This window comes from Lipophrys pholis (genome assembly GCF_963383615.2).
Source record: "Lipophrys pholis genome assembly, chromosome: 13".
NCBI lineage: Eukaryota > Metazoa > Chordata > Actinopteri > Blenniiformes > Blenniidae > Lipophrys > Lipophrys pholis.
Window position 1 is genome coordinate 466,184 of NC_137632.1, and position 12,709 is coordinate 478,892.

A 12,709-nucleotide genomic window follows, 5' to 3' on the forward strand; every position below is an offset into this window, starting at 1 on the left:
CAACCCCGCCTCCTTCACAACCCCACCTCCTTCACAACCCCGCCTCCTTCACAACCCCACCTCCTTCACAACCCCGCCTCCTTCACAACCCCGCCTCCTTCACAACCCCGCCTCCTTCGCAACCCCACCTCCTTCACAACCCCGCCTCCTTCACAACCCCGCCTCCTTCGCAAACCCTACCTCCTTCCTTCACAACCCCGCCTCTTTCACAACCCCGCCTCTTTCACAACCCCACCTCCTTCACAACCCTGCCTCCTTCACAACCCCGCCTCCTTCACAACCCTACGTCCTTCACAACCCCGCCTCCTTCACAACCCTACGTCCTTCGCAACCCCGCCTCCTTCACAACCCTACGTCCTTCGCAACCCCACCTCCTTCACAACCCTACCTCCTTCGCAACCCTGCCTCTTTCACAACCCCGCCTCCTTCACAACCCCGCCTCCTTCACAACCCCACCTCCTTCACAACCCCGCCTCCTTCACAACCCCGCCTCCTTCACAACCCCGCCTCCTTCACAACCCTACCTCCTTCACAACCCCACCTCCTTCACAACCCTACCTCCTTCACAACCCCACCTCCTTCACAACCCCACCTCCTTCATAACCCCGCCTCCTTCACAACCCAAGTCAATCACAACCCCACCTACATTTTAACCATGCTTTCTGCGGTGGGACCGCGTGACAGAGTTGGACCTGGGCGTACTTTGTCGTACTGTAGCCTCCCGCTCCGCCCCGCTCTGCCACGTACTACATGGTGGAACCGTGTCTTTGTGTCTTGTAAAAACTGCATATTACAGAAAGTGAAACTAGTATTGCCACTGCGCCATACTGTGGGAAACAGAGGTACAAGATTTAATCTCCGCCAACTCAAATCAAACTAGTATTGATTGTCTTCCTGTGTGAAGTTTGCTCGTTCTCCCTGAGTGTGCATTGCTTTGCTTCACCCTGCCATCCAAAGACATCACCACATGGTTGAAGTCAGCTCCAGGCGGGTCAGCATCACAAACTTGGAAAAAGTGCATCTAAAAGACAAAAATGTGAAAAGAATATCCTTTGCCTTCATGAAAGTGTGACACTAAAATCACTGGCCTACTTGTGTAACTGTTTGGTCTATAAAAACTAAAATCTGCGCCCAACACAAAGCTTCAGAATTCACTTTGCAATGACATAAAACCAAGGACAGTGGATCCTCCCATAAGAGAGAGGAGTAAATTCATCAGAAAGCCTGTTGAGCTTTTCTGTGTGATGAGACATTTTAAGAGTAAAAACCCAATGAACAAATGTCATGGAGTGGTTCACAGACCACCAGAGCACACCAGTGGGGTCACAAAGAGAAAGAGAGAGAGTTGCTTTACAGTACTGAGGCCTGGCCCAGATTGTGCGCAGACAGAGGGGATAACTACTCTGTTCCAAGTCTTCCAGTTCTGTTTTACAGCCCCGAACTCCTGGGAGCAGCTGCGAGCCTGTTCAATTTAGGCCAGACAGATGGAGACAGTGTTTGTGGTGATTGCATTAACATATCCAACCCCGACGAGGGAGGCAGGTTTGGAGGGAGGACCGACCAGTCCCTTCAAAAAGAAAAGGAGGGGACAATGGAAAAAAGACAAAAGCTCGAAGCTCAGTGATTTTTCTCATTACCTCCGCTCATTTCCCTCCTCTTCTTTTTTTATCTCCTCCTCCTCCTCCTCCTCCTCCTCCTCCTCCTCCTCCTCCCTCCCTCCTTCTCTCTCTTTATCCCCCTGATTTTTCCATTTCTTTTGTTTCTCGACCATTTTTTCTGGCTTGTTCGCCCCATTTCCATCTATAAGGAAAAAAATGTCTGCAGGCAGATAGGAAGCAGGCGTGTCGTGTCAAATACCAGCAGCTTAACAGGTGAGAGAGCAGAGGGAGGGAAGCAGGCTTCAACGTCTCCCCCGACACAGCGCAGAATACATCTGAATACCACACACACACACACACACACACACACACACACACACACACACACACACACACACACACACACACACACACACACACACACACACACACACACACACACACACACACACACACACACAGTACAGTCCAAGAACAACTGTCAGCTCTTCACGATCTCACAGGACTCCAACTCCAGGGGCAAATCTGGTGAATTATGATAGGAAGCAATATTATATTTGGTCATTTACGCCATTGTTCCAGGGAATTGTTTCGAGAACACAATGAAATGTTGGACATGTTGCAAGTTTCCTCCACTTTTGCTTCACATTTGCCTCCATTTTATAAAATATCATTTCAGTAGGGAAGACTGAACCAGAGCGAACCACAATCAAACTAACGCCTCGTTTACACGACAACATTTATAAATGAAAACACCAAACTTCCATTGTGTTTAGGGTTTCTGTTTATACGGCAACGATGCTCTGAACTTTTTGAAACAAAGTGGAACCTTTTGAAAATATTCTGACTCAGCGTATTATATTAGATAGTTGTTCTGCACATGCTCAGTAGATGGACAGTAAGAACAATGTTTCCTCCAGAGTGTCATGACTCCATATTCTCCTGAGACTTGGTACTTTTATTTTGACAGTCACCGTAATAACAATCCAAGTTGGTGGTCTGTCCACGAGAATGCCGGTGTTCTCCCAGTGTTCATGTTTCGAGTGTTTTGTTCTCTGCACGTATGTTTGTGTGTTTTCCAAATCGTGGCCTGGCATGCTAACAACATTGTTTTCAAAACGTTGCAGTGTAAACGTGGAAAGTTTCAGGAATGAAGACGCAAAAACGATGTCTTTTCCCTTGAAGCTTTTTCATGGGTTCGTTTTGCCAGGCTTGCGATAGATTCAATCCAAATTCTACTGTAATGAATTTGCTCAAAGTGTTGGAAAAAGAGAAAATGTAAAGTATAGGACAAGATGAAAATATTCAATCCATCCATCCAAAACAACAGAAAGTTTCTGCCTTCGAGCCTGGTTCTCCAGGTTTATTCCTGTTAAAAGGATTCTTTTCATTCCAGCTCTACGTGCTCATTTAGAATAGTTTTTTTTCTGCGTAACAATGAGTTGAAATGACTGTGCTGTATTTGACGCTGTAGAAATAAAATCAAATTGAAATCAACCACTGAACCCCAAAGCCATGATTGAGGACTTGGATGTTGGACCAGACTAACGAATGCACAGGGAGAAAATGCAATTTCCAAGCCTGGACTTGAACTAGCAATTTTTTCACTGTGAGGCAAGAGTGCAAACCACTACCCCACTGTACAGGATCTAAACTTCACAAATAGAAGCATTAAAAGTTTTGGGTGAGCGCTTGACTTTAAAACAAAATTAAATTAAATTTTATTCCCATGAAACTTCCAGGCAAACATATTTAATATGGACACCCTGCAGGGAGGTTCTCCAACCATCTTGCAGAACGAACCACAGCTCTTTGAGAGATATTCAGGCTGGATGGACCCTCTGAGTCCACAGCATCACTTCCAGGACTTCTCTGAGCTACACAGTGTTGACTTCCAGACTCTATTACTTCATGGTTACGTGTCACTTTTACCTTGCTCCTTCCTGACGGTTTAACGCGGCACTGTAGGTCCTGGTAGAGGCCAAATAAATAAAGGATGTGTGATTATGGTGATCTGTAAGCTTAAGAGTGCAGATGTGTGGAGTTATTCAAGGTGTCGTAGTGTGAAGGTGATTACTTCTCCATTACTATCTAACTCCTTTGTTCTGAACCCCCCCCCCCCCCCCCCCCCAAAAAAAAAAAAAAAAAAAAAAACTAAACCAAAAAAAAGCCGACTCAGCGGTGGAAACATCAGGGTCATCGCTGCAGTAAATGGTGTTTTTCTCAGTATTTAGAAGGCGGAGTGGATTTCTCAACATGATATTGACTTGAGAAAAGACCTCTACCCAGGAAATCATAAATATTTATACAGATTTCCCTATATCTAATCTGCTATGAAGCAGCAATGGAATTTTTCCAGTAACTCTTTTGTCTGGACTTTAGGGTTAGATAAACTAAGGAAAACAATGGATGCAATTACACTTTGAATAAATATCTAAGAAGCTTTGGAGCCCGGTGCTTCCTTCCTGTAATGAGATGTGTGCCACTCCCACCTGGAGCAATCAAACACCACAGAGAGTCGGTGTGCGGAGCTGCAGGCATCCGCAATGATCATTAGCAGCAGCTCCGAACCCCTTTAACTGGAAGAATGGTGGAGAAACCTTATGAAGTGATGACATCTGAGAGCTAAAAGAGAAGGTGCTGAAGAGTGTGTGTGTGTGTGTGTGTGTGTGTGTGTGTGTGTGTGTGTGTGTGTGTGTGTCACTGTGTGTGTGTGTGTCACCGTGCCCCATTAATATCCTTGCTCTTCTGCACAGCTGCAGCTTGTTTTGCCGGGTTGTTCATCCTTTCTCCTCCACGTTAAGAGCAGTGTTGAGGAGCGATGCATGGCTAAGTGCGATATTACAGCAGGGTTTTTTATGTTTCTGAAAGCGTCCATGCACAGCAGACTTTGGATGTTAAGCAGCACTTTGTCTCTGTTTTTAACCATATGGTTGAGTACCTATGACTAAAAAGCTGTTAGAATAGAATCTGTGCACACTTCGAGCACCGATGTCAAATATGTGGCCCGAGCTTTGGCACTCGAGATGAAAACCAAATCTACAAACAAAATACTTATTTCTCTCCTAAAGCAACAGCTACTCATTCACTGGGGTTCACAAAATAACAACACTGCAGAGAAATCACAGATACAGCAGTAAAAGTAGCCTTCAGTGAATTTTAACTCACACTGTCTCACATCAAGTCGTCAGTTTTGGTCGGATTTCATGTATTTTCTGAATAGAATATGTTGCTGCAACAGCCAACCCCAAATTATGTTTGTACGCTGCAACCAGTAACCACTTGGAGCAAGTTTTAAATATCCCTCTGTTCAACTCATTTCATTTTGAATGAGCTTTTTAAAAGTTACTGTCCAATAACTTGCTTTCAACTAGTTTTACTCTGTGATTTCTATTGAAATGTGTGTTTTAGGATGTTTTTATGATGTATCTATGGGTGGTTTGTTTGGTTTTATAGCTGTTTCACAGAGTTGTCCTTTAAATTTCATTATATACTTAATTGAAATTCCCCCACTATGACGAAAATTCCTCTTTTCTCACTCTTATGTGGCCCAATAACATTTCAGTATATATAGCAGTTAAATTTGATAAGTGCCTGTTTCAAGATGTCTTTCTTTTTTCCATTAAAATCTGTTTTTCCCTCAGACTTTATGCAAGTGTTTGCTTACAATCTAAATAAATGATATATGTATACTGAAAATATAAATAAAATTCCCAAAGTCTCATTGACATAACAGCAAAATTATTTTTCCAACTCTCACCTTGAAATACTTGAAAGATCAACTGTTATGCTGCTGCTGTTTATTAGTTGTTTACTATTCCATACAACAAAAAAAGGCATTTTACAGTTCATCCGAGAGGCCAAACTGTTTAAAATAACTGTAAACAAAGTGGGAGTCTGCAAACAGAAAACAAATCTCCTAAATATAAAATAATGCTGTGGATCAACATTCAGAAATCTGACGAGGTGTGGCTGCATGCAACTGATTTTCTCTCCATGAAGGGTCGATGACACGACTGTGTTTCTTTAACGCCTCCACAGACTGAAGCCCAACATATAAACAAGGGATCTCTAGTGGGGATGCACCGATACTGATACCAGTATCGGGTCTAATACAGCACGGAGTACTCATACTTGTAAATTGATCAATGAGACATGACGTCATGCATCAGCAATGTCGCCCAAAGGTACGCAAGAGAGTACAAGCAATGTCCGTTTGGAGATTCTTTAATATTGTTGAGAATGATAAAAGTAGGACACACTGCAGTCTATGTTCTGCCAAAATATCCAGAGGAGTGAAATATACTTCGTACAACAATTTAATCAACAGAGACATTTGGACCAGCAGAGTTGGTCCGATGTCGCTCAGTAGTTTAACTGCTCGGCACGTAACTCCGAGCTGTGCTACATGCTACATGCTAAACGTGATTACACTCATTAACAGCGAGCTGGAGAGTGTGATGACACACAGAACTCAGTTGCTCAGTCTACGCACTGCACTGTAGAATGTAAGGTTGGAGGCATATCGTTGATGCACAGGCTGTGCTGAGGTGGTTCACAGCAACACATAGTCTTCACATATTGTTTGCATATGTATTATGAATTAGGCTTTATGGTATTGAATACTTGTATCGGTACTCTGTATTAGCTACTAGCCAAAGGTTAGTCCTTGTACCTGTACTCCTTTATAAAAGTTGTATTGGTGCAGCCCTAGTCTCTAGTGCTCTTCCAAGAAGTTCGCAATCACTAATCCAACATCAGAACCCAAAGATCTCCATGGAAACAGCGGTGTGGTGTGTCGGTGTTCACTCACACATTGGTGGTGAAGATGCCGTAGATGAGGTCCTGCTCGGGCAGGTAGAAGGTGCTCTGCAGCTCGTTGTAGTAGAAGGGGATCTCGCCGGATCGCGAGCAGTTGAGCCGGGCCTTCATGAACGTGGTCCAGGTGTCCTCCAGGAGGAAGCGCCCGCCGATGTCGTTCTTGCAGACGCGCGCCACACGGGAGTAGACTGTCTTGCCACAATCGTGCTCCACGGCGTTCTCCCGAAGGAAGAAGAAGGTGAAGAGGCCGATATCGTAGGCTGAGATGAAGTGCGGCTCTGCAGGATGGGAAGGGAGGATGGGGAGGGAGGATGGGGAGAGAGGATGGGAGGATGGGAGGGAGGATGGGGAGGGAAGATGGGGAGAGAGGATGGGAGGATGGGAGGGAGGATGGGGAGGGAGGATGGGAGGATGGGGAGAGAGGATGGGGAGAGAGGATGGGAGGAGAGAGGATCGGAGGATGGGGAGGGAGGATGGGGAGAGAGGATGGGAGGAGGGAGGAGGGAGGATGGGAGGATGGGGAGAGAGAGGATGGGAGGATGGGGAGGGAGGATGGGGAGAGAGGATGGGAGGATGGGGAGAGAGGATGGGGAGAGAGGATGGGAGGATGGGGAGAGAGGATGGGAGGAGGGAGGAGGGAGGATGGGGAGAGAGGATGGGGAGAGAGGAGAGGATCATTGTGGAGTCCTCCAGGGAAGCAGAAAACACTCCCGACATTCGTCTTGTATATGTTGTTGCTTTGACCCTGGACACTTTGTTATCGACTGGAAAAACTGCATTCCTGTAAATGAGAGGTGAAGCATCGAGAGGTGAAGGTAAAAAATGGGTTTTAATAAATCTGTCTGATGTTTTGATGGTAAATCCATGGAGCTGTGTCTGTTTAACCTGATGCCTGTGCTGCTTTTATTGCCCCTAGTGACACTGCCAATGATTAATGCCCTGGCTTTCTGGATTATCAGGTAAAGGAGAGTAAATAACGAGGCCGTTACTGTCATGTTTTCCTGCACACACTTGACTCAACACACTTTGCACTACAGGATTGTGGTTTGCACTCACAGAGAAAATAGACCAGTTTCGGATTGGAGTTTGCATATTCTCCCTTTGGGCTGATGGATCCACTTTCCTTACTGCCCCAAATGGATAAAGCAGCTTGAGATGATAGATTGATCTATTTAATTTATATGGTGCTGAATACAACAAAGTCATCTAATCCAATAGACTCTTGGATTATCTGTATTTACATTGCTTCATATACTCTGAATGTCGGAACAATTAATGTCGAGTGCACTATTCTTCAATGAGATCACAGAATTGAACATTGACAGCAGATCAATGTTGAATATTTTGCTTGGATGTATTTCTGTGGAAAGAAGGAAGACATTGTGCATTAAAGAGTATCTCTCTACAGCAGGAGTGTCCAATGTCTTCACTCAGCCCAGTTTCATCTTGAGCTGGCCGGACCTCTTCTATTTACGTAGTTCTGTATTTTGGAATTTAAAGACTAAATGCTTAGAAGTTAATTGAAGCTAAATGTTGAAATTTCTTTCATTGGATGCTTCATGTTTCCCATCACTGATCTTTTTCTGTAATATTTCTGGCATTTTCAGGTTTCACATTGCTGCTGTTGTTTTGGCTGCAACACATCAAAAAAGTATTTTCTTGTGCTCATGTGTTCTCCGGCAGAAAAGCACAAACGGTTTCCAGAATCGATTAGACGGAGAGAAATACTGCTCTGCTACTGTCGCTTTACTTTCCCGCTGGGACCCCTTAGCTGTCAGAGAAATCAGACGCAGGCACACTCAGACCGACATTAATGGAAGCTCCTCACGTTAATTTGCAGTGATACATGCACAAATGTATACAAAATGCAAAAAAATACAAAAGATGCTGATATTACAAACTCAGTTCTCCAACCCCCCCCCCCCCCCCCACACACACACACACACACACACACACACACACACACACACACACACACACACACAGTGGAAATGATCTGTTAGTGGCCATGATGGGATGTGCCTTGGGGGTTAGGGAGACTTTTTATAGGGGAATGAGATTTTGTAACTGAGCAGGAAGAGACAAAACGGCTGTCCGCTCAGCTACAGGAACTCTCTAATTCTATTTCACATCTGTGATAAGACCCACCGCTTCTACTGAGCGAGCACAAATTCAAACCACTTGTAGAGTCAAAAGAAGGTAGAAAAAAAAGACAATCAGCTGAGGAAATGATTCAAAGTTCTTTAAGCTTAAATCAAGGTTTGTTTAAAGGGCAGCCGGTGGCCAAGGAACTCATAGTCTAATAACTGCAGATATTCTGCAGAAACTTTTGTCCATCTATCTGTGAGCCTCTCTCATGTAGCTTTAAGTGATCCAAAAGGCTGGGAGCACTTTGGACAAGACACACGTATTCCTCAGAGCAACTGAGAGCCCGTTTACACCACAACGTTTCAAGTGGAAACGCTTCGTTTTTTTCTTCGTTTTCATTTCAAAAAGTTTCACATTTACCAGCAGATATGTTTCCACAAAAACTGCAGAAACACTGAAAACAATGCAGTTCTGTTAGGCCACTAGTGGGGGCTGTTGTTTGCACATGTGCAGAAGCAGCATTCCACAAAAGTGTTTTTCTTCCCCGTTTCCACGGAATCGGAGTGTTGTTGAAAAGTTGTCTTTTTCCTTGTTTCCACAGCCATTTCACCAGGATAACGGCCAGATCACCAGGATAACGGCCAGTTCACCAGGATAACGGCCAGTTCACCAGGATAACGGCCAGTTCACCAGGATAACGGCCAGTTCACCAGGATAACGGCCAGTTCACCAGGATAACGGCCAGATCACCAGGATAACGGCCAGATCACCAGGATAACGGCCAGTTCACCAGGATAACGGCCAGATCACCAGGATAACGGCCAGATCACCAGGATAACGGCCAGTTCACCAGGATAACGGCCAGATCACCAGGATAACGGCCAGTTCACCAGGATAACGGCCAGATCACCAGGATAACGGCCAGTTTACCAGGATAACGGCCAGTTCACCAGGATAACGGCCAGTTCACCAGGATAACGGCCAGTTTACCAGGATAACGGCCAGTTCACCAGGATATCGGCCAGTTCACCAGGATAACGGCCAGTTCACCAGGATATCGGCCAGTTCACCAGGATAACGGCCAGTTCACCAGGATAATGGCCAGTTCACCAGGATAACGGCCAGATCACCAGGATAACGGCCAGTTCACCAGGATATCGGCCAGTTCACCAGGATAACGGCCAGTTCAACAGGATATCGGCCAGTTCACCAGGATAACGGCCAGTTCACCAGGATAACGGCCAGATCACCAGGATAACGGCCAGTTCACCAGGATAACGGCCAGATCACCAGGATAACGGCCAGTTCACCAGGATAACGGCCAGTTTACCAGGATAACGGCCAGATCACCAGGATAACGGCCAGTTTACCAGGATATCGGCCAGTTCACCAGGATAACGGCCAGTTCACCAGGATAACGGCCAGTTCACCAGGATAACGGCCAGATCACCAGGATAACGGCCAGTTCACCAGGATAACGGCCAGTTCACCAGGATAACGGCCAGTTCACCAGGATAACGGCCAGTTCAACAGGATAACGGCCAGTTCACCAGGATAACGGCCAGTTCACCAGGATAACGGCTGCATCGCGACCAAAGACTGCGCCCATTCCTACCTCCTCCTCAAATGTGTTGAAAACACAGACAATGCTTTCAGATTTTGTAAATCACATTATGTGTTGTACATGAATACATTAGCATAAACTCTCCACATTATTTTCCGCCACATTGATTCACAGAATTTTCCATATTTCTATATGTGAAATGGTGAGTGTGTTATTGTACATGTCTGTGTTCATATGTTCAGTGTGTCCTGTGAGTAAATCAAACTGTTCAGCTTGTGCAGCGGTTTTAATACGTGCTAACCTTTATTAGATCAGGCGAGTAAACGCTGCAGTGGCTAATGAGCAAACTAGTCATCTCTTCAACTTATCCAGTTTGCATCTTCTCTTTATTAGTCTGTATTTTTATCAATTGTGTCCCAAGCATATTCAAATATTATGAATGAAAATATTTTGTGTAAAGATCCCCATTCAAACAGTTGACTGGTGCTGACGAGCGTTACTACGACCGGGGTTAAAGATGTTGCCACGTTCTTTGTGGCGGAGAGTCATGTGATGGATGTAGTTGTGTTTATGTAGACATCAGCGGTGTGCTGTAAGCCTGATGCTGCAGTGTGTTTGTATACCTACATGTTTATGCATTGTGTATGTGTGTCAGCCAGAGGGTAGAGGCAGCTGACAGTCTGCACAATATTACTGAAGCTGCGTGGGCGCAAGTGTGACAAACAAGGATTTTCTTTTTTAATTGACAGTATGTATATATATATATATATATATATATATATATATATATATATATATATATATATATATATATATATATATATATATATATATATATATATATATATATATATATATATATATATATATATACATACTGTCAATTAAAAAAGAAAATCCTTGTTTTCTATATATATATATATATATATATATATATTGTGGCCTGCTGAGAGGTAAACAGATTGTTATAATGGCAGGAGATTAAGAAGCATCAGAAGATGGTCCAACTCAATCAGAAATAATCCCAAATCCACACATAAGATCCTGCAAGAACATAAAGAACATGTATTTATGAAGAAGGGGACCAGTTGTATCTGTCAGGGTTGGCTTAAGGCTTTGCTGTGTGGAGTTTGCATGTTCTCCCTGGGCATGTGTGGCCACTCCAGCTTCTTCCCAAAGTCCAAAAACACAGTTTAACAAATCTAAGTAGCTTGAACCAGTTTGTGTGCATGCTATGTGGTTGAGGAAAGTTGGAGTTATTTTACCAAGTACCAACTAGTTAACTTTCATTTCTCATAACTTGCATTTGATGTAGTCACTGAATACAAAACAGTTAGTTCAATAATTACACCAATGCTGTGTTCAAATGTGCTTGAAAAGCTGAAGAAAGGTTCAGAATGACTAAACTTTTGGTGCTGAAATAGAAAATATTCTGTCTGTTGGTTATGAGAAGTGTCCAGGCCCATTTTGAATGACTGGATAACTCATAGACGCGTCCCTACATATAAAGTCAGGGGGCAAAACTGCGAGAAGCAAGCACAGTTTGTTTAGGCGACTGCACAGGCAACTCTATCAGTCCATGTGACAGAGGTGCATGATGGGAAACAGTTGGTCAGCGCCTGGGAGGCGAACAATCCAATAAGGGAACAGATTGATTAGATCCAGGACCCCCTTCCTGCCTTTGGGTTCTCTTGAACTGAACAGGCTTAGAGCTGGAAATGAGATTTTCATTCACACCCCAAATCCAGCGAGAACACGCCTCTGTAACCCTCGTCGACTCATCCGAGCAGCGGCGCGGCTTCGGCTGAGTGCAGCGCCACATGTGTGCATGAATGTGTGTGTAGCCGGCTGTGAATATGCTGATGGGGAGACTATCTACTTTGTTGCTGCTCCCTCTGTGTGTGTGTGTGTGTGTGTGTGTGTGTGTGTGTGTGTGTGTGTGTGTGTGTGTGTGTGTGTGTGTGTGTGTGTGTGTGTGTGTGTGTGTGTGTGTGTGTGTGTGCCAGCACACACATGGAAGCACATGCAGCCTGCATGCGCACGCAGGCGGAGTCTCTGCATGGCGTGAAGCATGCTGTGTGTTGTAATTTCACCCTCTCTCTGCTGTGAGGAATAATTACATCCCTCACTGACTCCTCAGTCGATCTCTGCCTCTCTCTCATCCTCATCCTCATCCTCTCATCCCTCTTCTATCACAACCACACACACACCTTTTTGCCGATCCTGTCGCTCCTTCCCTCCTTCTTCTCATCATACAGAAGGCAGACAGACGTGAGGACGCTTGTTAATTTTACAGCTGATGATTTGAGTGTAATTAATCGTGAACAGCTCTGATGATGGAATACTCCTTCAGGTTATGTATCAAACACAACATTTCAGGCATTTCTTTCTTTTTAACTGAGTGGACTTGATGCTTTTATCTGTTTCATGTCATGCTAGATGCACACTGCACTGCAATCTCAGGACGCCTCTTTGAGTTCATGAAATTGGGACTGGGAATGTTTGTCGCGCTTTATGGTTCCAGCAGATGGAATCAAGGAATGGAAGCATGAAACAACAGGTTGAGATGATTGTGTTGACAATTTAAACCAATGAGTTTTATTCACATGTCCAGATAGTGTGAGACACCTTCTACCAA

The 12,709-nt window shown here is 44.5% G+C and overlaps 1 protein-coding gene across 1 annotated transcript in view; it reads right to left on the reverse strand.

The window, feature by feature from the left end:
- Positions 1–12,709, reverse strand: part of sema5ba (sema domain, seven thrombospondin repeats (type 1 and type 1-like), transmembrane domain (TM) and short cytoplasmic domain, (semaphorin) 5Ba) — a gene marked incomplete at its 3' end in the record, with an annotated part of 276,170 nt that overhangs the window by 78,906 nt on the left and 184,555 nt on the right. The window contains exon 9 of the mRNA XM_080478145.1: positions 6,412–6,697. Within this exon, the coding sequence (XP_080334271.1) occupies positions 6,412–6,697 (286 nt within the window). The remainder of the gene's footprint in view (positions 1–6,411; positions 6,698–12,709) is intronic.